General features: G+C 41.8%; 1 protein-coding gene across 1 annotated transcript in view; it reads right to left on the bottom strand.

Annotated features, from left to right (window-relative positions):
* Positions 1–26,135, bottom strand: part of GLI2 (GLI family zinc finger 2) — a 243,787-nt gene that overhangs the window by 24,519 nt on the left and 193,133 nt on the right. The window contains exons 4-8 of the mRNA XM_074967079.1: positions 25,463–25,665; positions 22,634–22,825; positions 7,840–8,041; positions 5,283–5,496; positions 2,984–3,097 (exon numbers count right to left, since the gene is read on the bottom strand). Of these exons, the coding sequence (XP_074823180.1) occupies positions 2,984–3,097; positions 5,283–5,496; positions 7,840–8,041; positions 22,634–22,825; positions 25,463–25,665 (925 nt within the window). The remainder of the gene's footprint in view (positions 1–2,983; positions 3,098–5,282; positions 5,497–7,839; positions 8,042–22,633; positions 22,826–25,462; positions 25,666–26,135) is intronic.

Here is a 26,135-nt window from a genome sequence, read left to right as displayed (position 1 = left end):
TAAAATCAGAGATGGAAAAGTCTTAGGACTTTCAGAGGTGCTGACTACATACAGCTCCACTAACTTCAGCTGGAGTTGTGGGTAGAGCTGGTCAGGAATTTTCTGTCTAAATGTTTCCCCCCCCCAAGTCCCCGTCAGAAATGCAGTTTCTGCCAAATGCAGTTGTTGCTGAAATTTTTTGATTTTCTATCAGGAAAACAGAAATGAAATATTTTGGTTCAGGTTGGGTCGACTCAAATCAAAATATTTCAGTTTGTCCAATTGAATCTAAACATTTCATTTCAGGTCAGTCAGATATTAATCTGTGACTGACTGAATTGCCATGGCATCTTATGCCCCCATGGGCTGGGCTCCTTGACTGGACTAACAGATTTATTTGGGCATCAAGCTTTCGTGGGTAAAAAAACCCCATAACTCCATGCATCTGAAGAAGTGGGTTTTTTACCCACGAAAGCTTATGCCCAAATAAATCTGTTAGTCTTTAAGGTTCCACCAGACTCCTCGTTGTTTTTGTGGATACAGACTAACACGGCTACCCCCTGATACTTGACTGGACTACATCTCCCACACTGCACTGCTGCTGTCTCTGTGGTTGAACCACTGTAGGACATTATGGGAGTGCTACGATTGCTGTGCATGATGGGAGATATCCAGCTGGGGAGCCTAGCTCATGGGGTGGGAGTTAGGGCATGAGGCACCAAGCCATAACTCCAATGAGGCACCAGAGCAGCTCAGGTAGATGCTGGCCAATGCTGAATTGAAACAAAATGCAACATTTCCAAATTAACATATAGTGATAGACTCGAGCTCAATCTATTTAGCTTAACAAAGAGAAGATTAAGGTGTGACTTGATTATAGTCTGTATGTATCTAGATGGGGAACAAATATTTAATAGAGGGCTCTTCAATCTAGTGGGGAAAGGTAAAACATGATCCAATGGCTGGAAGTTGAAGCTCGACAAATTCTGACTGGAAATAAGACATACATTTTTAATGGTGAGAGTAATTAACAACTGAAACAACCATGGGTTGTGGTGGCATCACTGAATTTTTAAATCAAGAGTGGATGTTTTTCTAAAAGATCTGCTTTAGGAATTATTTGGGGACGTTCTATGGCCTGGGTTATACAGCAGGTCAGACTAGATGATCACAGGGGTCCCTTCTGGCCTTGGAATCTATGAACTTTTCATTCCACAAAAATAAATAAATAAATAAATAAAATAAAATTCGATTTTTGATTTTGATTGGGTTAACAATAAATGTCAAAATATCGGCATTTCCTTCAGAATGGAAATTCCAGTCTTCAACGAGCTCTAGCGGTGAGTGCTCAGACCTGCTGAAAAACAGGTCCCTTTTGTACTAAGTCATCTAAGTCTATTATTTCTGCCAATGCAAGATTGCCCCCTACAGGGTATTTCCAATACTTTGTCCAATCAGTTTTTAAAAGGCTTCAAGCCATGGAGCCTACACTTCTCTTGGGAGACTGAGCCACAGATCTCCTCATTAGGAACTGTTTCCAAATACCCAACCTACATTTTTCTTTTGTTAATTTCATCCAATTACTGCTAATTAAATCTCCTTGCATCACTCTACATGATTCTTCTCTTTTTTGGGCACTTACTTTATTCACAGGACATAGTGAGTCAGATAATAAGAAAAATACACGTACACAATTGCATTGGTATCCCCCATGATTCTCAAAAAGAAAAGGAGGACTTGTGCCACCTTAAAGACTAACAAATTTATTTGAGCATAAGCTTTCGTGAGCTTCAGCTCACTTCATCGGATGCAGTGAGCTGTAGCTCATGAAAGCTTATGCTCAAATAAATTTGTTAGTCTCTAAGGTGCCACAAGTCCTCCTTTTCTTTTTGTGGCTACAGACTAGCACGGCTGCTACTCTGAACCCCATGATTCTGTAAATGTGATCACCGGTATTGGCCATGCACTTCTCAAAATCTGTATGTAATAAAGGAGGATGGTGCCAGTAAATGTGCAGTAGTCTTTCCCAGGGCTCATCCAATACATATGCTTGGGAGGACAGGAAATTTCTTTCAGATCTCTTTCATTTACTACAAGAAATAAATATGCGGCCTTATTAGCCGGGGCGGCGGCCAGATTGGTTTTTTAGGTCGTGTGCTTTCTGCTGTTGTGTGTTGTTGCACTCCTAAACTCAAAGCTCAAGAGAGATGCCTCTTTGCCCTAATCGTGCTGACTACAGCATGTTTATCTTTCCCTGATATGCTATCTTCATCAATTTTACCAGCCCCCAGATGATTGCACAAGTTGCTGTCCCCATGCATCATGCTGAAACCTGCTTCTGAACCAGTGCAGAAAGAGGAATTTGTCATAAACTCTTCTGTTCACTTGACAATAACACAGCCTAATATTTCATGAAAATGAAGTGCCCAGAGCGCTCCTGATAGTTTACAGGTGTGATAAAGAACAGTCAGATGGATATTGTCAGCCATTAAACAGTTTGCAATAGCAGAGCTCTGAAAAGAAAACAAAGGTCTGTGGACCCTTCTCAGTGTCAAAAGTTGTGTCAGTGATGTAAAGAATGATGCTAAGAGCAATTCCGTACTCAGGAGTGAAGAAGCTCTTTCTGAGAGCTTTCTACCTACATGCAAGACTTCCTCGTAATCTATGTTTGCTTCGAGACATCAATATTGCTTGCTATGCACTGTAGAAGGGTCAAGCATAATTTTTATAAGTTACCAGGGCTGAAATAATCCATCCTTCTCTCTTTCTTTCTGGGCAATGCACCAGGAATCCAACTCCCAAGAACCCATATAATGTTTCCCTCAATAAATCACAGAAACCCTGCTCCTGTACCTTGTTGGGTCTCTTTATTTGAGATCAGCTCAGTTGCCTTGCAAACTTTGATGCCTCATTACAAATTGCAAAGAAACATGAAGTGAATACAATGAAGACCCATCAGCTCACTGCATCAGGTCAACAAGACAATTTATGCCAAGACGGTTACCTGTGTGGCTGGGGAAGCTGGTGGCATACCCTCAACTTCAGTCTTGACTTTGCTGCGCTTGTGAATTACGGGATTGACTGTGCTGCTCACGGCTGACTCGCTGCTCTGCTTGTTCTAGGAAAGAAAAATTGGGGGTGATGTGGCATTAGGGTTTGAAGGAAAAATGATGCAATACGGCCTCATAACATCGTCTCCAGTTTATGGCAAACTGGTGCGGAAAAAGAACTGGGCTGGTTATCGGGGCCACCTGTCCAGGACACAGACCAGTGCTGGTTGTCTACACTAGGTGAATTTTACCCATTTGGAGTGTGCACGGAGAAAGACACAGATTCAGAGAGAGAGAGAGAGAGAATAAAGGAAAGAGGGAAGGCCTGAAAAAAGCAGTTGTGCATATTTAGGGATGCCATTCCCAACTCAGCCACTGCTTCAGTTTCAGAACTATCTAGATCCTGTCAAATTTAGCCAATTGTTGATTAACACCCACACTGCCACCCCTCCACCCCAAGAACAAGCCATGGTTTATTTCTCCAAACAAGATGAAATAACACGGTAAGAAACCAAATAGTTTCTATATTCTGGTTTCATGTGGCATTGTCTTTATACTGTGTGTGTACACGAGAGAGCGTGTACACACTTGACTTTGCTCCAGAAAAAAATAAGAGAGGCTACAAGAGAAAAAGCACAATGTGACACACACACACACAACAGTCAATTAAATTAGAATATTAAAACTGTAATGACATTGCTATTAATTACTCAAGATCCGTACAGTATTTATGTAAACGGACACCCCACTTCCACCACCTACATTATTTTGGAACTCAGTTTGTTAGGAATGAAATAAAGCAGAAGAAAACAAAACCAGTCAAATAACTCTTCAATAACAAACCAGAGTGTGCAGTCCAGTACCCATGAGATACTCTAGAATAATAAACCAATCTGGACAGTCTACTCCAGAACAATAAAATACAATAACAAACTGAAATGGGTATGTAATGGAGTGAAATAATTCTTTTGGTTGTGACACAATGGTAGTTTAAACTTCCAAGTACTGACAGTAAGAAGACAAAATTATTAAAAATATGCCATTTGTACTCACTAATATTCAGCTGGTGTGTGTACTCAAGGTTTTCATATGTTTGGTGCCTGTGCATCCATTGTGTATGGCTAATTTTGAAAACTGGGCCCACAAGTTTGTAAAACAGACAATAAAATCAATACAATTTACACCCAAACCAAGAGCCCATTTCACAACTGTCTTCCCAATGTCATTTTAAAAGTGGGGGGGCATGTTAAAAATTCCTCTGGAATGGATTTCTAAAATGAAAAACAGCCCTTTCTTTAGCACAAAAGGGAAACTGGGATCTGACGTGGCCATCAGTCCTAAAATGCTTTGCTTTTTGTATCTTAGCAAACATAGTGAGGGAAAGAATATAGTGGCTTTAAAAACATCTGCATGATTTACAACATTAGCAGAGGAGCAGGTCAAACAAAGGAAAAGCAGATTGGTGAATAAACTACTTCAATTTGATTCACTGCTTTTAAACTCCAGTATAGCAAAGCGCTTAAGTCCCTTTGACTTTAATGGAACCTAAGAACTTAAGTGTTTCACTAATAGGGATAGACTTATAAATATGGCTAAGTGCTTTGCTGAATAAAGGCCCTAGAGGGTCATAATATGTTATTTGCAAATAGGCACATGGCTGCTTCACAGTCACAAAAATGCTTTGTAGTTACATCTGATGTTTGCTGTTTGCTATTTGTCACTCTCCTGTAGAAAAGTTTCATCATCCAATCAGGGAGTAGAAAATATAACATGACCAATCACATGAAGAGCAGTCACCATGAACATTACAGGTGAAATCCTGGCCCTACTGAAATCAATGGGAGTTTTGCCATCAATGGGGCCAAGTTTCCCCCTAAGTGGTCTACTTGTTGTGACCCATCTGTGAGTCTTCGCTCCCCGTAGACCACATTTACAGAATTATGAGACTGCTTGATACCCTGGATGGGACACCCACCGCTTGCACTGATGAACTCTGGATACATGAGCAGAATTTAGGAATGGCCTGATAACTTAAACCAAGAAAAATCCTGAATGCATTTAATTTTTGTTCAGATTTTCAGATGCACTGCCCACCCACAACTCCAACTAAAGTCAATGAGAGCTGCAGATGCTCAGAACCTCTGAAAATTAGGCCCTATTTGATCAGCTCTAATGGATATGCTTTTTCAAGTGCAGCTAAATTTCACTGCTTGGCTGTATTAAACACATCGCATTACCTGAACTGGCTCCTACCTGATTAGAGTCAGAGATGCAGCTGTTGTTATTACTGATCTGAGCAGGAGCTGGGTTGACAGAGATAACTGCCATGTGTTGTCGTGGAGGGAACGTGGGGGAAGGCTGGATCAAAGGTGGCGTATGTCCAAATGCTGAGCTCAAGCCTCTCTGCTGACTCAGGATCTGCTGGTAAGTCACTGGGTTAATGGGATGGGGGAAGCTGAATGCTGGACTGCAATAAATATACAAATAGAGGAGGAAAAATTACAAGGAGAAGTTATTTTAAAAAAAGAATTAAAACCTTGGCTAGTGATTGGAATAAGGGTAGAACTTCCTGCTGATTATGGGAAAGAGGATAAAGTGGGGAAACTAGATTTTCTTTAATCTTCCATGATATACAGTATGGGATATTTTTTACACAGATATTATTGGTCTCATCTGTACTTTGGTATATTTATGGACACCTTCTAGTCACACAATACTGCTAGAGATTTCTTTTTTTACGGTGTTTGAAAAGAGTGGATTACAATGGGGGAAAAACTCACACATCTTGCTTTGCAACAATGCAAGGTTTTTCCAGATAGCCCTTTTTTGCAACTTCCCAAGCTTGTGGCTACGCTACTCTTAATACAGAAGTGAAGTCACCTGGCTGTCAGGCACAAATTGCAGAGGGAACATTTAACAATCAATTTTACATATTTAAAAAATATGAAATTTACTCTGCATTCAACTGAGCTGGAAGATGGCTCACGGGACTACTAAAATACGTAACCCTTCTTCTGCAGGTCATTAGTTCAACCCCAATTTAGATCACTCATAGCCAGAAATCATTCCCATCTAATAGTTATCTGGTTGCCAGTGTGGTTTCAGACTAGGATGTAGTAGACACACCACAAAAACTACCATCAGAACTGCCAACTTTGCTAGTAGCGTTCCGATTCCACTTCTATCAATCTGGCACTTTAGGGGCTGATCCAATGAACATTTATATACATGTAACTTTACTCACAAGCAAAATTACCCACAGGCACAAGTGCTTGCAGGACTGGGCCTTAATTAGCAGTATGTTCATGTTTTTATTTTAAATAATAAACTTGACTAGGCAATTAAGGCTGCTTCTATTCTAAACCAGTTAATGACAACATGACCAAAAAGCAAAGGCCAGAGTCACTACCCTGTTAAAAAGCCCTTGTGGCTAAATAAATGTTAATGGTTAATGACATAATAAGAGCCGATGACAGGTTACTGTAGAGCAACTGTTCTATATAATGGAACCATCAGAAAACTCACTTTATAACATATGACCATCCCTCTGTGGTGAGATGCATTAATTTGCGTCACTGCTGCCACTGATGAACTTTTAAGTGGTTAAAAATAAAAAAAGTCAATCTGCACACAATTTATTAGCCGTTAAACTGTTTTCTATGTATGACACACACTTAAAATTCTTAAGATTTAACATATGCCTTGTAAAATACATATTACATGGTTCTAAATTAATTATTATTATTATTGTGGTAATGCCTAGAGGCCACTAGTCAAGGATCAGGACCCCATTGTGCTAAGCAACGTACACAGATATAATGAAAAGATAGTTCCTGGCTCAAACAGTTTACAGTTTAAGTATAAAACAAGAGACTTGAGGTGGATCCAATAGACGGGGAGAACTCATGGGAACAGTGTGATGATAAGTATGATGAGTAGTTAAAATCTTGAGGTTTCCTAAAGCTAGAATTATGTTATAAGTACTTCAAAAATTTTACCTGACAAAGCAACTTTTCTATTAATGTCTAACTTTTTACTAACAATAAGATCAATCATTGTTTAGGACTGCATCGCTTCTATGAACTCTTGCATTTCTTTCTAAGTGTCTATAATAACATTATTAATAGGAAAAAAACCCCATACCTAACTTCTCAGTGGTAAAAATAATAACACTACAGTGTGCAACCTGCCTTAAGCAACCACTCAAGGATCTGACAAAATTTGTTCCTTTAAGGGAAGTGCTTTTTAATTAAAGATGGAACAGGATTTTACTCAAGAGCCTAGATTTTTAAAAATCAATGTTTAAAGTTGGGCTCCTAAGTCCACACAGGAATTAATTTTTTAAAATCTTGGCCAATACATTTGGGGATACTTTGAGGTAGTTTTCTAAGATGTGAGATTTCCTAAAAAGGCCAGTCAAGCCATTCACAGCAAACAGTTTAATAGATGAATTTAGCCTTTCTTCTGCTTGCAAAGAGGTACGAACATATTATTATTAATAAAAATCTGGCAACCAGTATTCCCTCTCCGTAAAAATATATACACTCTAAAGTACCATCATATCCACCATTGCAGAAGAAACAGGCTAAATGTAGATTACCCTTCCACATGCATGAAATCAAAGAGAGGTTTCATTTTAATATACAACACAGACCCAATGTACATTTTTGGAGCAAGATTCCATACAATCCTAGATGGCCAAAGCTTGAAAGGTTCCTTTCGTATAGCTTTAGTTCTGACAATGGAATAATTACATAGGCACAAGATCAAAGAAACGGACGTCTAAATGGAGCTGCCCGCACTGCTTTACCTTATTGCCCCTGCAGACAAATGGCCATAGGAGCCACTAGCAGCAGAACTACTTCTGGAGTTATTAATATAAGCCACCAGGGAGTTAGGGGAGGTCCTGATCATTGTCTGAAGATCAATGCTGGCATCAGACAGCGGGGATATGGAGAGGGCTCGCTTTCTGCTTAATCTTGGAGTAACCCTTGGGCTTGAAAATCTTGACACTGTAGGAAAGAAAAAAAAAGTGTGCCTAGTTAGACAAAAGCAGGCGCTACTTGTTTCAGTTTTTATAGGAAGAATAAATGAAAGCAGTTAACAGCACAGTACCTTGCTTTGTAACACTTATTTTAACATTGGGAGTGGGATTTGACCTGGGAACACATGGAAGAGTTGCGTCCATGTGCACGCACACATACACTCTCTCTCTCTCTGTGACTCACACACACTACAGACAAATTCTTTTTGTTGCCATTACAGTGATTCTTATGGAAGAGAAGAAGCAGGAGTCAGGTGCAATAATTATAATGGGGATTCTTGATTGAGGCTGCTGAACTTTGGTTTTGCCTGATTTTCCAGCTCTCAGGCTGCCTGATTCCACCACACAGGCTCTTCTTGAGACCCAGATTTAGCACAGAACGTAAGTATGTGATTAACTTTAAGCATATGAGTAATCCCATTGAGGTTGATGGGGTAGCTTGCTGAATCAGGGCCAATAAGCCCTGAGCAAGGATTATCACTTTCTCACTTGCACCACTTCTGCACTGACATAACTTCAGTGGCTTCACCAGTGCAAGGGAGAGAAGTGTCAGGCTATCACTTTCTTAAAAAAATAGGGCCCAATCATGCACATGCTCTGTGTAAGGGGCTTCTGGGGTCTGACTCAAAGTCCACTTAAATCAATGGGGTCTTTCCATTGACTTCCATGGACTTTGGATGAGGCCCTTGTTGCATTAGCAATGACTGCAGGATCTGCTGTCTAGTTTGTCTTGCTGTGTGTTTTTACAGCATCTAGCCCAGTGGGGACTTGGTCCATAACAGGGTTCCGAGGTGCTATACAATACACAGTACAAAGAAATAACATATCAATAATAGGAATACTTTTATTCATTTTGATTTTCTAAAAAGCGGATGAAATGCCGATTGCCAGAGTTTTCACTAAATGAAGAGTCTGCAGGGTGGGTAACAAGCTGTTCATTCACTAGAAGAGCCTGGATAAACACGAGGTTCCAAAGGGTCCATTTTTAATTAGTTTTACCTAAAAATAATTAACAGATGTATTTATTCCTCCATTCTTTACTCACAGATAGATACTATAAGGTTGCAGAAGAAACATTGCATTCTTCTTTCCAAACTGAGTGGTTTTCAATGCCTGCTTTAAGGTCCCCGCAGCACACAGCGATAACTATGGAACTACTTATTATTGGCATCTCCAAAATTTTATACGCCCCAAATTTTACATTAGAAGGGACTGCTTGGCTCACAGGGATGATAATGGGACATGATGCCCTGTGCATCTCATCCCTAGTAGAGCTGGCTGGAAAATGGGGATGGGGACAATCACGATTTCACCCCTCCATTTTTCAACAACATTTTGAAACTTCTGACCAGCTCTAATCACAAGTTCAGATCCAGACGAGGTGAGCATCAGTTAAAAAAACGTTCCCATATGATGATGGTTTGGGGACCTATGTCAAATGGGATGGAGGCCTGATTCTTAGCAGAGAGGCATCGTTCTTACCAAAAAACACCATCAAATTGGGCAACAGTTGGCACCCTCGTTAGCATTCTCAGAAGAGGGGCTCTATTGAATGAGAAAAGGGGGAGAGATGTAGAGAGCTTCTTGTGTTCACATGAATACACTTGTAGATACCTGGGTGATGGACAAGGTTTAAGAACCAAGAGTGACTGAAGTACAGCATGGGGATGGAGTCTGCACTGCACTGATCCCTAGATCCTCTCCAAGCTTAGGGGTGAATGTAGGGAAGCTGCTGACCTTGCTTTCAGTCCTTGGAGGACAAAAAAGAGCTTCAGTCTCTGGGGCTGTCAATCAACACCTTGTACCAGCACTAAATTAACTTAAAACAGAAAAAGCCCCTGAAGATTACTCTGAACACGGTGATTTTCAATGACTTAGCGGTAAGAGAACTGGACTGGAATAGCACCGCATCAGAGCAGAAGGAGAATCTTAGAAATTGGGTATGTGCATTTGTCTAGGGGAGGGAAGGAAATGAAATAAGCACTAGCACAATGCTGAGCATCCAGTTAATGAAAGAGGTGAGACTCCAGGAGCCTAGAAAGTAAATTAAGAGTTTTAAGAAAACCTATTTGACAGCTCAAGTATAAAGTGCAGGCTCTTACCCTCAGAGGGGACCTGCCAGGGCCTGGACCCTATGAACAACTGTCAGTCAATCAGGCATGAAATCATTTCCACCTTACCTGGTTTTGGTTGTGGGAGTCTGAAATAAATGGAGAGCTTATACTGGACTAATTTGGACTCTCTCAGCACTTAGGTGTGTTAGTGACTGGAACATGTGACTTCGAAGGGCAAATTCTGACTGACACCATCTGCAAATCAATGGGGCTGCACAGGTTGTAGTCAGGGCAGAATTTGGGTCTCAGAATTTGCAAAATATTAGAGGATCAGATCCAACTATTTGACTGAGACCTATCTACATCTGGAACTGTTGGTCACACCGAAAGTAGTGGGAGCAGCATATATACTGTGGTAGGTCACCTATTTTTCTAGGTTTTTGTATTTAGAAGATGCCACTGCCATGTAATCCAAAATGACTACCTGCTAGGTGCCTGCTAATAGGCCCATGTGACAAACCCAGTCTGCATTCAGCACCTGCATTTCAAGCCCCTTTCCTCAGTAGGTGAGAGTGCAGTGTTACAAATTCTTTCTTTTCCAGCAGCTGTCTCTGCTGAGCCCCTACCTCGCAGGGGTCTTGTGAGGATAAGTACATTAAAGACTGTGAGGCACTCAGGAACTTATATGGCCCCCATTACCATAGTGGTAGTATCTAAGATAGATAGGCAGATGGTAAGGGCTCTTGTTTTTCCATACCTGCCTCACCTGCTAGGGCATCGATGGGGACCAATTACTATTTATGTAGTGCCAAATGTATGTTAGGCACTTTACAGACAAATACGAGGACAAGATCCCAGCCTTGCAGACAACACAAAGGTGAGGGGTGGTGAGATCGGATGTAACAACAAGCGAGGGACAGAGCAGCAATGTAGCCAATGTGTCTTGCAGCTTCCATGATGTGTGTTAGATCTTAAAAGCTGGTCATTCATTAACCCTTCTTTGAGGGGTGTAGTAGGATTTCACTTCACTTTGATCTAGTGCCCCTAACTGTTTTGTATTGGTGTACTCATATACACCACACCTCAGGATAAATGAATTTTATGCTCACAACAACTCTCTGTGAGAGGGAAGCTCTATGACTAGCCTCATTTTACAGATGGGGAACTGAAGCACAGACAGATTAAGTGACTTTCCCAAGGTCACACAGGAAGTCTACAGTAGAGGCAGAAATGGAACCCAGGGCTCTTAAGTCTCAAGCCAGAGTTCAATCCATTAGATCATCCTTACTACTAGCTCTCAGCTGTATAAGAAGCATTTGGATTGATTCTGACAACTCCTTTCTGCAGTTCCATTTCACAGCATCTCCCCAATCACAAGGTGGAAGTGCCACTTTATTGTGGCTAATGTTAATGCAACCAAGAGACTCAACAACCCAGTGTTGCCAGCTTCTGTGATATTACTTCAAGTTTCACAATCTTTGGAAATTTTTTTAGAACTTTTGCTCCTGGAAATACATGATTAGGTGAGAATCATGGCTCTCCTTTTCGTTTTTAGAAAAGTAAGTGTCTAGCCCTCATGGTTGTAAAGAAAAGCCTAATGTGACCCAAATGCAACCTAAAGTCTCAAAAGCCAGAACTCAAATGTTATTTAAAAAAAATCTCATGAGTGATAAGACTTTGGGGGAGCCTGACTCCTGATTTTTGAATGGCTGGGGTTGGCCACACTGAGGCTTATTCTTGCCAGACTTGGTGCCATCTAAGTGGCAAGCTGGGGATGGACAGGCAGTTTTAAGGATGCAAATGCATTATAGATGCAAACATTTACTGAAAAAGGCAAGTCTGCTAATAGCAATAAAAACACTGCAGGATTTGTGTTAACCCATATGAACAGTAAAGTCTACCATGGTGCTGCTATTCCTGATCTGAAGAGAAGGTAAAAAATGAACTACACAAGCAGAGATTGGCTAGAACCAAAAAGTCAGAAGCAAAAATTGCCAAACTTTGGATACTGACCTCAAACATTGCAGATGGCCCTTAAAACTTGGGCCTGAACAGACATCCTGCATCCAAACAACTCCTAACTTTAGGAATGTTCCAATCTGGATTCAGATCCGAACCGTGAGGCTGGGGCCTATCTCTAACATAGAATAAACATTTAAATATCTTAAGTTAACATTCTGGGTTTGGAGATAGGCCCCAGCCTCAAGGTTTGGATCTGGATCCAGACTGGAACATTCCTAAAGTTTGGGGTTGTTTAGATCCAAAGTTAGTTACACCCATGTAGAAACTGGAGGCAGCACAGTCAAATGGCTGGAGCATTGGACTGAGACTCCTTCTCCCAGCTCTGCCACTGATCGGCTGTGTGACCTCCAGCAAGTCAGTCAATGCCTCTGTTTCCTCCCACATCATTTGCCTTGTTTGTTTAGATTGTATTTTGGGGTAAGGGTTGTCTTGTTATGTGTTTGTACAGCACCTAGCACAATCAGGCTCTACTCTGAGCTGGGGCCTCTAGGTGCTACTATACTACATATTATATTTATCTAGATATAGATATTGTTTTCTGCATTTGCATTCCCACAGTCTTCTATTCCTGTAACAGAAGGAAGCAGGCCACATTTGACAGTCATATTTATCTCTGTTACTCCCACACCTCAAGGGAGATCTGTTTATTAATGTGCCACTTCCCTTGATAAATTACTAAATAGAAAGAAAAGCCTTGTACTCATTTCTCGCTGCTCCTTCCAGTGATTTATGTCCACAGAGCCGGTTCAGCCATCGGTCCCCATTAATCTGTAGAGGGAAGAAGTCCTGATGTCCAACAGAAGCTCTGGTTTTATTGGTGCAACCATTCAGCGCACCCTCCACTGCACGTAGGTAAATTCTTCTCCCCCCCCCCACCCCACCCCCGTGTAAAACTCTGCTGGAAGCTGTCAGATTCTGCAAGCTGGCCTGGGACTTTTCCAGCACAAATCAAGTAATATGCATTTTATTAGTGTCTGCTCTAATTTAGATCTTTCAGGCACTGTGGGATGTGTAAAGTGTTCTGATAGAGGATCTATGAGGCTGGGTGTATGTTTTACATTAGGGTCTCTCTGATATTAGGGGTTTTCACACATAGCTTTGACCTCAAATCATGTTACACACGAATGATTCCGCTTCCAGTGCGGATAGCAACAAAAAGTACCCAAGAAGGAAGGTGACTAGGGAATATAAAGTTTGTTTTACTACATAGAAAATAAGCAGTAACAACCAGAGGAGCAGAATATATCTATGATAATTATTCAAAGCAGGTAATTAGCAGCACCATGGGCATTGTTAATAACCCTAACCTGCACCACTTTTCGCTCCAAGTGCAGGGCACATTTCTTTGACCTTGCCTTTGCTTACAGAAACACATAGCAACACGCCTGTTTAACTACAAAAACAACAACAAAACAACACACACGTGCTACCGAAACAAGCCACTTCACTCCACACACTTCTCCTTCTGGGGAGAGGATTAGAACAAAAATCACATGACAGATATTCATTCACATTGCACTACCGGAAGTCAGTCAGGTACTACGGGGATGAGCATGGAATAAAAACCTATATAGTACAGAACAGAATAATACTATTGGTCTGACCTAATCCCTTACGGCGCCACACACTAATATTAGATGATAAACAGCAAGACAAATAACAATGAAGAGACACTTTGGTCAGGTTTGTCAGGGGGAGTTGAACTTGGGACTTCTAGATATAAAGCATGAGCCTTTACTCCCCTGGGCTAAAGGTCCAACATGTCCCCATGACACCTTTCAAAGGCAAATTTCAAGGACCTTTCCAGATATTAATTAAGCCTCATGATACCCTGTGAGGCAGGTAAATATTAGACCCATTTTTCAAACACCTAGGCTTGTGTCTAACCACAATGACCCTTAAAATAAACTTCAAAAGTAAAGTCTCTCCCACCCCAGGCTCCCACTGCACACAGCCCCCCTCCCTGAGGCTCCGTCTTTCTGCTCTCCCAGCATTCTCACTCCCAATTGCCAGGTTTATCTGTAGGAGTCTACTTGCTCCCAGCAGCCTCTGTCTCCCTGAGAACTCTTTCTTTCTGCAGGGCTTGCAGCCTGGCATCTTCCCACTCCTCTTCATAGTGGCCAGATGATCCTTGCTTAGGTCTGTCTACTTAGTAACTAAGTGTTGGCTGACCACAGGCCTCTAGCCCTTAAGGGGAAAGCCACCCTGTTACAGGCAGTTTCCCTATTCTGGAATTGTCGAAAGGTCCCTTTCAATCTCTCAAAAACTCTCACGGGAAAGGGGAAAAACATTTCCCACTCAGCTGTACTAAAAAGTGACATTCCGAGGGCCAGACTGCCAGTCAACGGCAAAGTGAGACTATCCTTAGAGATGTGACACCCAGTTGCCTGCTCTAGTCAGTAGGTAACACTCTCACCCAACTAAGAACCTAGGATTCCTAGCAGGCATGGTCTTGTTCCTTTAAGAAAATCCCCTGTCCCTCCTGTGTCAGTGGCAGCTGAACTCGAGCTTCTTCTACCACTTCTATTTCAGCTCAAGCTAAAGCCCATTAAAGTCAATGGGAGTCTTTCCACTGACCTTGATGGATTCTGGATCAGGGACTAAATTTGGATTTAGCAGCCTATCGTTAGGCACACAGGTTGGAAAATTTTGGCCTTTATTTTTTCAATTAATTTCCCTCCCCCAAACTCATAATGCACTAAGTTTTTGAAAAAAAAATCCTCATGGCCTGATCCCGATTAGTGCTCAGAATTAAAGGTGCTGAACACCTCTCATGATCAGGCCCCAGGTGCATGAGAATGATGAACTCAGTTTTTGTTAAAGTTAGAAAGACTTTATTACACCTACCTGAGAACTCCAGAGTTCTTCAACCTGAAATATATATATATATTTCTGATAATGAAGAACAGAAAATGTTAAGCCAAAAGAATTCCCCCCATCCTTCAGCCCCAATTCAGAAGATTCAAAATGCGGGTTTAGAATGGAATGGGAATGGGGTTTAAACTAGAAGTGTAACTACGGACCCTTGATACGGAATTGTGGAGAACATCCCACATAAGATCAATAAAAACTTTACTTTCCTCCCTAAGGCATAAGAATGGCCATACTGGGTCAGACCAATGGTCCATTTAGCCCAGTATCCTGTCTTCTGACAGTGGCCAGTGCCAGATGCTTCAGAGGGAACGAACAGAACAGGCAATTATCAAACGATCCATCCCCTTCATCCAGTTCCAGTATCAGACAGGGAGAGGTTTAGGAACACCCAGAGCATGGGGATGTGTCCATGACCATGTTGGCTAATAGCCGTCACTGGACCTTTCCTCCATGAACTAATCTAATTCTTTTTTGAACCTAGTTATACTTTTGGCCTTCACAACCTCCCCTTGCAATGAGTTCCACAGGTTCACTGTGCATTGTGTGAAGTACTTCTTTTTCTTTGTTGTAAACCTGCTGCCTATTAATTTAACAGGGTGACCCCTGGTTCTTGTGTGATGTGAAGGTGTAAATAACATTTCCTTATTTACTTTCTCCACATCATTAATGACTGTATAGACCTCGATCATATCTTCCCGTATCTCTTTTCTAATCTGAACAGTCCCAGTCTTTTTATTCTCTCCTCGTATGGAAGCTGTTCAATATCCCTAATAATTTTTGTTGTCCTTCTCTGTACTTTTCCCCCAATTCTAATGTATCTTTTTTGAGATGGGGCAACCAGAACTGCATGCAGTGTTCAAGATATGGGTGTATCCTGGTTTTATACACTGGCATTATTAAAATTTTTATGTTATTATTTATCCCTTTTCTAATGGTTCCTAACATTCACCACTGCACATTGAGTGGATGTTTTCAGAGACTTATCCACAATGACGCCAAGATCTCTTTCTTCAGTGGTAACAGCTAATTTAGACCCCATTATTTTGTATGTATAGTTGGGATTATGTTTTCCAATGTGCATTATTTTGCATTTATCAACATTGAATTTCATCTACCATTTTCTTGCCCAGTTACCCAGTTTTGCAAGATACCTTTTTAACTCTTCTCAGTTTGCCTTGGACTTAACTATCGTAATTTTGCATCGTCTGAAAACTTTGCCATCTCCCTGTTTACCCCTTTTTCCAGATCATTTATGAATATGTTGAATAGCCCTGGTCCCAGGATAGACCCTTGGGGATGCCATTATTTACCTCTCTTCACTGTGAAGACTATTTATTCCTACTCTTTGTTTCCTATCTTTTAACCAGTTACTGATCCATGAGAGGACCTTCCTTCTCATCTCAAGATTACTTACTTTGCTTAAGAGGCTTTGGTGAGGGACCTTGTCAAAGGCTTTTTGAAAGTCCAAGTACACTATATCCACTGGATCATTCTTGTTCACGTTTCTTGACACCTCAAAGAATTCTAATAGATTGGTAAGGCATGATTTCACTTTACAAAAGCCATGTTGACTCTTCCCCAACATATCATGTTCATCAATGAGTCTGATAATTCTATTCTTTACTATAGTTTCAACCAATTTTCCTGGTACTGAAGTTAGGCTTACTGGCCTGTAATTCCCAGAATGGCTTCTGGAACCTTTTAAAAAAATCGGCATCACATTCGCTATCCTGCAGTCATCTGGTACAGAGGCTGATTTAAGTGATAGTTTACATACCACAGTTAATAGTTCTGCAATTTCCTATTTGAGTTCCTTCAGAACTCAGGTGAATTCCACCTGGTCCTGGTGACATATTAATGTTTAACTTTTCAATTTGTTCCAAAACCTCTTCTACTGACACCTCAATCTGAGGCAGTTCCTCAGATTTGTCACATAGAAAGAATAGCTCAGGTGTGAGAAACTCCCTCACATCCTCTGCAGGGAAGACCACATGCAAAAATTCTTGGCAATGGCTTTGTCTCCCTTGAGTGCTCCATTAGCACCTCAATCATCCAGTGACCTCATTGATAGTGTGGCAGGTTTCCTGCTTCTGATGTACTTAAAATATTTTTGCTGTTACTTTTTGTTTCTTTTGCTAGCTGTTCTTCAAATTCTTATTTGGCATGCCTAACTATACTTCTACACGTGACTTTCCAGAGTTTATGCTATTCTGTTTTCCTTGGTAGACAGCCCCCAGGCCGTACCACACAGTGTACAAAAAAATCTATTTTAAGAATGTTTTAACAAGAACTCATTGGGTTTACTTTTCATATCCCCCTACACATATAGCCAGAAGGCCCAGTTATTATGAGCCCAACTCTAGAGATTAGAGAATAAATATAACTCACATATTTAAGCCTTTAAAAATTACCTGTAATAGCTTTTTGGTACATACAAACTGCTTTTAAAATTACATGAAAATCAGATGTCTCAGGATCTTCAAGGGCTAAAACCAAGTGCTTTGTATCCCACTTGAAAGCTGTGACTCTCCCCTTTCCAAATGATATAAATATCCCATTTCTAGACTAGCAGCGTTCTAAGACTGGATCTTAACATTCTCACTGGTGCAGGATTAAATCCTGGGCATTGGACCAATCTAACTCTGGAAGGAAATTCAAGCTTCGTGAGTAAAGAAGGAAATATTTCTTTGGCAGTTTATTACATGGTGCTACAATTTATCACATATGTCAGTTTCCTTCTTTATCCACAATCTGGAATTTCTTCCCAAATGTAGACTGTCCCAAGAAAGAAATGTCAGAGACAAATTTTAGGTTCAGTCTCAGTTTAAGGTTCAATCTCATAACTCTGACAATTTTACACACACACACTGTTTGGGGATATTATACGGATAGGACGGGAAGGAATTTTCATAAAGAAGGATTTAAGTCCTCTTTGCAGCATTGGAAATGGGAACAACACATCCCAGCTTAATGTAAACACACGGTGATCAGTTGTGAAGTCCTTTATGTATTAATGTGCCTGGGAATATCTAACTGTCTTCCTGAACTGACCCTAGAAATGAACTCCTCCAAGCACTGTGACTGACTGTCAGAGCATGTAGGATATCCAGTATGTACCAGAACTTCAGACTACATCTTTAAAGATAACTTTGTGCTGCAATCTAAGTGGTGGACAAAGAACTTGAAGAATCAATTTATCCAGAGGCAGCCACATAATGTACATGAAATACAGACATTTTACACTCCCTCCCTTCCAAATCACAGCCACAACTGGTGCTTCTTCCGTGTTTCTTCATTCAAAACCTAAAATAACATAGTCTTATTGAAGCCAACACTCTAATGGGCTGATCGGAAGGAAAAAAAAAAAAGGGAAAGAAAATTCTGTTCACAGGACACAGAAGTATCCCCCCAGGTTATCAAATTAAATCCAGAGGCAGTAACAACATCATAAAAAGGGGTTTGTGCTTGACATAAGACAATCCCCTTATCAATAAGCAGCAGCCAGCCACAAACAGTCTCAGGATAACTGGTTCCTTATTCCCTTCTTTCCTTCTGTTACAGCATCACACATCTTACTTTGACTGCAGCAGATTCTGGGCATTTGTTCAGGTACCAGGTGCTATCTTGGGACTCTTACTTTTTCATTCCCTGGGGCCCTATAAGGCTTAACAGTTCAAGGAATTCTAATGCTTCCCTAAGATCCTTGTTGAAAGGCCACATTCTTCTATTTCCAGTGCACAAGGTTAGAAGGCCTAACCTGCACATATAAATTGGATTCATTAGAAACCACAATTCAGGAGGATTCCAGATAAAGCACATACGGGATGCTGTTGGTCTCTCTGTTTTGCACATTTTTTTCTGGGCAGGAGAAAAGGGTTGTCGGCTTTTCTTAGAGTCTCACAGTCAAATCGCATTTTTATGGAGGGTGCAATTAAAAGCAATGACATTAAAGAAAAGCTCTGCATCCAGCCATGACTATTGCATTCTTTATTCAGCAGACCTGGGTTCTATTCTCAGCTCTGCCACTGGCCTTCTGGGTGACCAAAGGTTTGAAACTAGGGGAACCTGCACCAGTGAAAGTACGGGTTCACACGAGTGCAGGATGACTACACTCTTGCTGCACCTCAGTGCAGTGACATTGGGGTAACGAAAAATGACAGCGCAGACAAGCCCTTAGTTATCTAGGAATCACCCCAGAGATTTAACTAAAGCAACTGGAAAGCCCCAGACAAGAGTGCATGAAAGAACTACCACAGGCAGCTGTCTCACTTCCAAATGAGCCTTCCAATGTTCAGATGGGGGTGTTAAAATGGGTTCCCCTCACCAGCAGAGTACCTGCTCTGTGAGCTGCAGTACCCAGGGCAGGAGAGGTTTTCCGCTTGAAATGTAGATTTCCAAACTTTTTTTTTTCAGTTTAACACAGCGGCTTTGTGTTATTGTAGTCTACTGTGCCATGTGGTGTTTAACAGCTGTTATGCTCCACCCTAGAGTTGGCTGCACTTCAGGGGAGGGTGAAGCGATTCTTGTAAAGTTTTTAAGGCAAAGTAGGGATCTTTTGGAAGGAAAGGCGCTCTGTGAACGTAACATTTATTCCAACGACATGTCTGTATTTAATGTGTGCTATTGATATTCCCGCATCAGAAGAGCATCCTAAATAAATAATGACAGGTTTCAGAGTAACAGCCGTGTTAGTCTGTATTCGCAAAAAGAAAAAAGAAAAGGAGTACTTGTGGCACCTAAACTGGTTAGTCTCTAAGGTGCCACAAGTACTCCTTTTCTTTTTTCTTTTTGCTAAATAAATAAAATTTAGTTTATTACTAAACTATCCACCTAGGTACTTATATGGTCACTTATTTAAATAAATGATTGGAATAATCTGTTAAACAAAAAAGGAGTGGTGGGTTCAGTTTCTTAAATCATGGTTTCAGAACAAACCGCTTCACTCCAGGTTTCGGTGACTCGCAGTTCCCTCATCATGTGTAACTCTGAACCCAAGCCTCTGTTATCAGACAGGCTACTGAGCTGAAGACAGCGCTTCAAACCAGCCAGCAGAACATGAACTATGTGATATAGCCATTGCTAAGCCCTTTTTATAGGGCTTAGGTCCCAGTTTAGTAAAGCATTAAGCATGTGGTTAAGTCCATCCCTGTTTAGCAAAGGCTTAATTTTAGGCATGTTTTTAAGTCCCATTGACTTCAGGCAAGTTCTGAAGTCCTTTTTTGAATCAGGGCCATAGTTTACAACCAGACCCAATCTCACTGCTAGTGGCTTTGCTGGGGGGGAGTGAGAAAAGATAAATCAGACTGCCTGAACATGATCAGAGAATAAATCCCAGACTAACGGATAAAACTCCACATGTGGACCACAGATTTTTTGGGGGGCCCGCTGCTTTTAACATGCTCTTCTTTAAGATGGCCTTGTGGAATTTCACTTCAAGTCTTCATTTATTTCCACTATTGCTTAATAGCTTAGTTTCCATTAATGGAATCCAAAAATTTACAAATGGGCTTTCCAGTCACTGATCAAGAAAGCTTTTTTAAAGGATCAAAATAATGCTGATCCCAGTCTTTAGAGCTTGGCAAAACTCAACCCTCCCGTGTGATACTGATATAAACGTGGCTGCATGTAATTAGGGACCTTGTTACATGATTTACTCCAGAACTACGCTAGGAGAAGCCAGGTAGGAAGAGACCCTTCTGCAGAACAGAAAATCCCAGATGACTTTCAGATAAAAGACTGACACTAAGTATCCTACAGGATGAGGACCATGGTGCATTGAGTGTCAGTAGTCCGTGTTAGTATTACAAAAGCCATATTTGTTTATCTAACCAGCTCTTTATCTGGCACTTCAGTGAGCTGCTGCAAGTCACTGAAACAAAACACAGTTCAAGAAATGCACTAAGGAGGAGGCAGGGAGGGCCAGGGAATAAATGCAGACCTTGAAGACTAAGGAGATCTGCAGAGGAAAACTCAGAGGTGCCCCTTTGCACCAACAGAGGTTAACCTTTAACAGGCAAGACCATGAGGAAATTATTACTGACCACCTGTTTTGCTTTCTAACAAAACACCCTGTCAAAGGTTTGGGCCTGAGGGCTGTGGTTGTGGGGAAGGGCAGAACAGTACCAGAGAGAAAAGATCAGGATTTTAGTTATAGGGTAAATCTACACTGTAATCATGGGGTGTGATTTCAGCTCGTGTAGTCATACCTGAGCTAGCTTTAATCTAGCTAGCTTGGCTACTGGAGAGTGAAGCCGTGGCAGTCTGGGCTTCAGCATAGGCTGTACAAGCCCACCCAGAACTGTGGGTAGGTAAATACTTGGGTGGCTGGCCCACCTGATGCTTGTGATGCTGCAGCTTCACTGCGATTGGTCCCCAAGCTAGCCAGATTAAAGCCTGCATGATGATGCCTGATGATTGCAGTGTAGACATACCCTTAGAATCCTGGTCCTTGGTGAATCTAATTGTTGAGGGCAGAAAACAGCTGCAAAGTGTTTATTTAGAAATTGTTTTTATTTAGAAATTTAGATGAGCTCTCATCACTGCAGCCTCAGTGCAAAAAGAAGTCAGTTATAAAGCAATGAAACCTCAAAGTCTTTAAGTCTGAAAGCTCAAAAGTAGAATCTCTAAAGCAGTAATGGACTGAGACAGACCCTCAGTTTCAATGCCTGAACTAATCCATGAGCCAATCTGAAGCATGGGATCAGAGAGTCATGCTGGGTTCTTTCCTTGTGCATCAGCACCTCTAACAAACATTTCGCAGGCCACATCATGCCCTCAGTGCTGCTTGTGCAGCCCCCCATTGTCTTTCATGGAGTGAGACACCATGAGGAGAAAAAAATCTTACGCCTTTAAAAATCAGTGTAATCTAATCTGAAACTACCGCATGAATCATAATTGTAAGGTTATAACATGGACGGATTCGCTATAGGGCAGAGCTGTGGGTGCTCACGCTACATTTTCATACCTTAACATGATTTTATTTCTTTTCAGTTTACCCTTAACTCTGAATTTTCTGGGTTCAGAACGTCTGATTTGGGGACAGTTACAACACCCCTGTAATGATTTTTACTATGTACTTTCAACCTTAATTCCATTTTAACGTTTTGTCTGAGACTTTAGATTACCATAGGCCCTATAGGCTCCAACCAAGATTAAAGTCCCCTTGCGCTCGGCGCTGTGTAACACATAATGAGAGGCAGCCTGTGCAAACAAAAAATTCTAAACAAAAAAGACAGACAATGTGGGAAAGGAAACAGAGGCACAAAGAGGTGAAGTGGCTTGTCTGACATCACACTGCAGGTCACTGGCAGGGATTAGAGCCCAGGCCAGTGCACCATACACCATGCTGACTGCCATGTATTTAGCAGCCAAGGTGCCTCTCCAAATGGTCATGATTGTTTTTTATATATGGATAAACTTTTTAAACTCAGCTTTTTAAACCAGTAATTACAGTGCAGCCCTAATGTTCTTTAGAAACACAGAGAAACCACACACAATAACATCTGCTTTCATCCACGTGGAGAATAATTCTCTAGGCTCGAGTAAACTTCCCCCAGAGGAACCCTCTGTGAGCTGCCCCCAAGCAAGGGGGAGGCACATTCCCTACTCACCATCTATAGGGCTGAGGTAATCATGAAGATGCGCCGTGCTAGCTGCTCCCCCACTCTGCATCAGGAGGTCCCCGTAAGGATTCGGATGGCTGGCCATGAGCGTCATCTGGTGATAGTAGTCGGCAGGGTTGGCTCCTGGAGGGGGAGGGGGCAAACCAAAGAGGCCTCTCTCTTTTAGATGCTCGTGAGCCACTGTAGAGGCAGAGAGTGAGGAGACAAACATGGGGAAAATGTTCTCACAGTAAGTAAAACTCCAGTGCTGACATTACAGTCTGCCCCACAGCCCCCAAGCCCTCTTGTTACAACTCAGTTTGGTGCTTTAATGACGTGCGTTTGGGCGTGTTTCTGTGGACAAAAGAGGCCTCTGCATTCTTCCATTTCCGCACATTTATAAACAATCTCTCATTCCCCCTTCTAATAATCCTTCCACATGAAAACAGAATTCACTGCAGGGAGGGGTCTGGAAGGCCCGACCAGCCCACAGCAAAAACGCTGTCAGCATCAACTTTGGTGCCTATTAGCAAAGAAAAAGACAAGTAGAGTCCAGTTAACAACCGCAGCTCAAGGAAATTAAAGCTGAGATCTAATGCGGAGAGCTAGGTTTAGTGTCTGGCAGTGTAAAACCATTTTGGCTGCCAAAGCCAATTACACTCACTTTCTTCCCGCTGTAATTTTTCAAACCTGCCTCCCCACTAGCTCTCCATTAACTTATTTACCATGGCCTAAAAAAACCCCACAATGCCCCTTTTAAAATGCCAAATAATGAAACGCACTTTGCAAGGCGGTGGAAAAAAAAATACATGAGCAATAAAACCTCTCTGCTGTATGCTGAGAGCAGAGGTTTGGAATCTTAACACTTGCTTGGGTGAGCAAAACCTAATTAACAGGAACAGAAAAGCCACATTGTAAGGTGTGCATGTGCCTGTATCTAGCCAAGCTATTTACGTGCCCCTCAGTTACCGCAGCATCTAAACACTTCAGTCTTCTGATAGATATATCCTCACTACACTGATGTGAGGTAGGAAAGTGCTGTTCTTCTCATTTTACATTCGGGTAGTGTGACCAGATGTCCCGATTTTATAGGGACAGTCCTGATATTTGGGGCTTTGTCTTATATAGGTGCCTATTACCCCTCACCCCCTGCCCCGATTTTTCACCCTTGCTTTCTGGTCACTCTACATACGGGAAACTCAGGCACAGAAAGACTAAGTGACTTCCCCAAGGTCACAGAAAGTCTGCATTGGAGCAGGAAACTGAACTTAGAAGTCATGAGTCCCCAGCTAGCACCCTAAACACTGGACCATCCTTCCTCTCTATGTAGATACATACAAGGTCCAATTTTGACTTCACAAACACACTTTTTATATTGATTTCTTATGGAGATACTTCTGATTTACTCGTCTGCAACTAAATGAGAACTTAGACTGTACTGAATTTTATATATATATATATATATATATATAGTGGCCATATTCTCTTCTGCCATAAATTGATGCAGCTCCAGCATTACATAAGTAGAGAACTGGGTTCTCTATCTATTTATGCTTTCAAAAGGGTACACCTGTATTTCAATGTTTTCTGAAATTACTGAAATTTACTGAAGAGCCTCCCATTTTTCATTTCTCCCTGCCTCCTACCTCAAATATACAGCGTTTAACATTATCAAACACTCCGTAAGCCTGTGTGATGCCTCAGCTCGCTGAGATGGGGAAGGTAGGAACTATACTGAATACAGCCTGATGCTTGGAAGTGTCTGGGTTATTTACAGCCAGTGCCGCATCTATGCACCATGCACAGGTTTTCACAGTCCCTTTACTCGGGCAAGAACTATTCCACAGGGATTACCCGGGGGAGAGGGAGGAGAGCAGAAATAACGAGGAACGAGGGGTCAGGTGGCCTCTCCCCCTTACACTAGGGTACCCATCACATGAGAAAGGCTAGCGCCATGTGGAACCGCTGTAGTGTACAGGAACTGTGTAATAGCCCTTTAAGTAGTTTTTTGGTCCCTTAGTGAGCCCTGCCTGCTGTCTTCTATTGCAGACGCCACAAGAACCCGACTTGTGGTGTCTGCAATCGAAGCAGCAGCATATATCCGTACGGAGGCCTTGTGTGTTTGTATATAGTTAGTAAACGTGGTTATTTGGAATCCAACTGTGTCCAAGATGTTTCCTCATATCGTTAGTGTTGTGTAAAGAGCAAAGACACAACAAACACTTTGCACAGCTGCAGCCCTGTCACAGGGCTGCCGGGGTCCCTCTGGGGACCCACTGCCAGTGAAGCTCATAAGACCAGAGACTGGAGTAAAATGGTACATAATTTTAAGCAAAATATTTATAACAGAATCCAATAGTAACAGCTCTTCTCATGCTCTGGTTTGTCAATGCAATGATGCAAAACAAATGTGTAGTTACAGACCAGGGGAAAAACAACAGCTCCTCACTTCAGAGAGCAGCTGTAGATCCTTTGCAGCTGTAGATCCTTGGGGTATAGGGAATGTAGTGCTGGTGAAAAGTGCCAGAGCTACAAAATAGCTACAGCACGAGTAGCAGCAGAGCAAACTCCTCCAGCACCATGTTGGCTACGTGCTTCAACCTTGACCCCAGAGATCACTTCTAGGCGTAAGAGTTGCCATGTACATTCATTTTCTGCCCTCTCTGTGGAGACTGCCAATATGGGTGCCAGCCTATGCCAACTGCTGGGAGAAGGCATATTTCAACAACCATCAATCTAAGAACTGCACAACTCATTTCATGTCAGTCACTTGACAGCCTGTAGTTCAGCTACGGCTTTAAACCCTCATGCTCAGTATCAGGACAGCAATGCGCTTACCATCAGCAGGGCTGAGGCCTCTGGCGGCAGAGATCATGGAGAGAGTGGGACTGCTGTGCACGGTGCGGAGGTAATGTTCCATATGGGGGTTCATGTACGGGTGAGGGGGGTTGAAAGGCGATTCACCAGGTCCTGCTGGGTGAGGAGAAAGGCGAATAAGGGAGATGTCGGAGATAACGGGGCTGCCACTGAGGGTAGGAGGCCTGTGAAGGAAACAGAAAAAACATACTGTAAATTGGTCTTCAATTTCATTAGCACCTCTTTGTGCATTTTTTCTTTAAGCTAGAGCATATGGCTGGAGAACAAGGACTCCTGGGTTCTAGTCCCAGCTCTGACTCACTGTGTGAACCTAGGTAAGTCATTTCAATGTTTTTGCACCTCAGTTTGCCCTTCTATAAAATAGATATAAACTGTGCGTATATGTACCACTGCCACCTGTTGGAGAGAATTATAATTGCTCTATTCTATATCTTATGCTGCTAATAGTGGTTGAAGGATCTCCTCTATCTCAACTGGTTTTGGAGCAAAAGACTCAGAGATAAATTATTGTGAAATCCTCTGTGGCCACAGTATACAGTACAGTGACATATGTGATGCCTTAGTTGGCCACAAGTTTCTACAATATTGACCTCACACTGATATTGTGAAGGCTGTTTAAAGAATTTTTGCCATA

This window comes from Natator depressus, chromosome 11 (genome assembly GCF_965152275.1).
Source record: "Natator depressus isolate rNatDep1 chromosome 11, rNatDep2.hap1, whole genome shotgun sequence".
Taxonomy (NCBI): domain Eukaryota; kingdom Metazoa; phylum Chordata; order Testudines; family Cheloniidae; genus Natator; species Natator depressus.
Note: the sequence above shows the minus strand (reverse complement) of the source record. Positions and strands in the feature narration are given on the sequence as shown.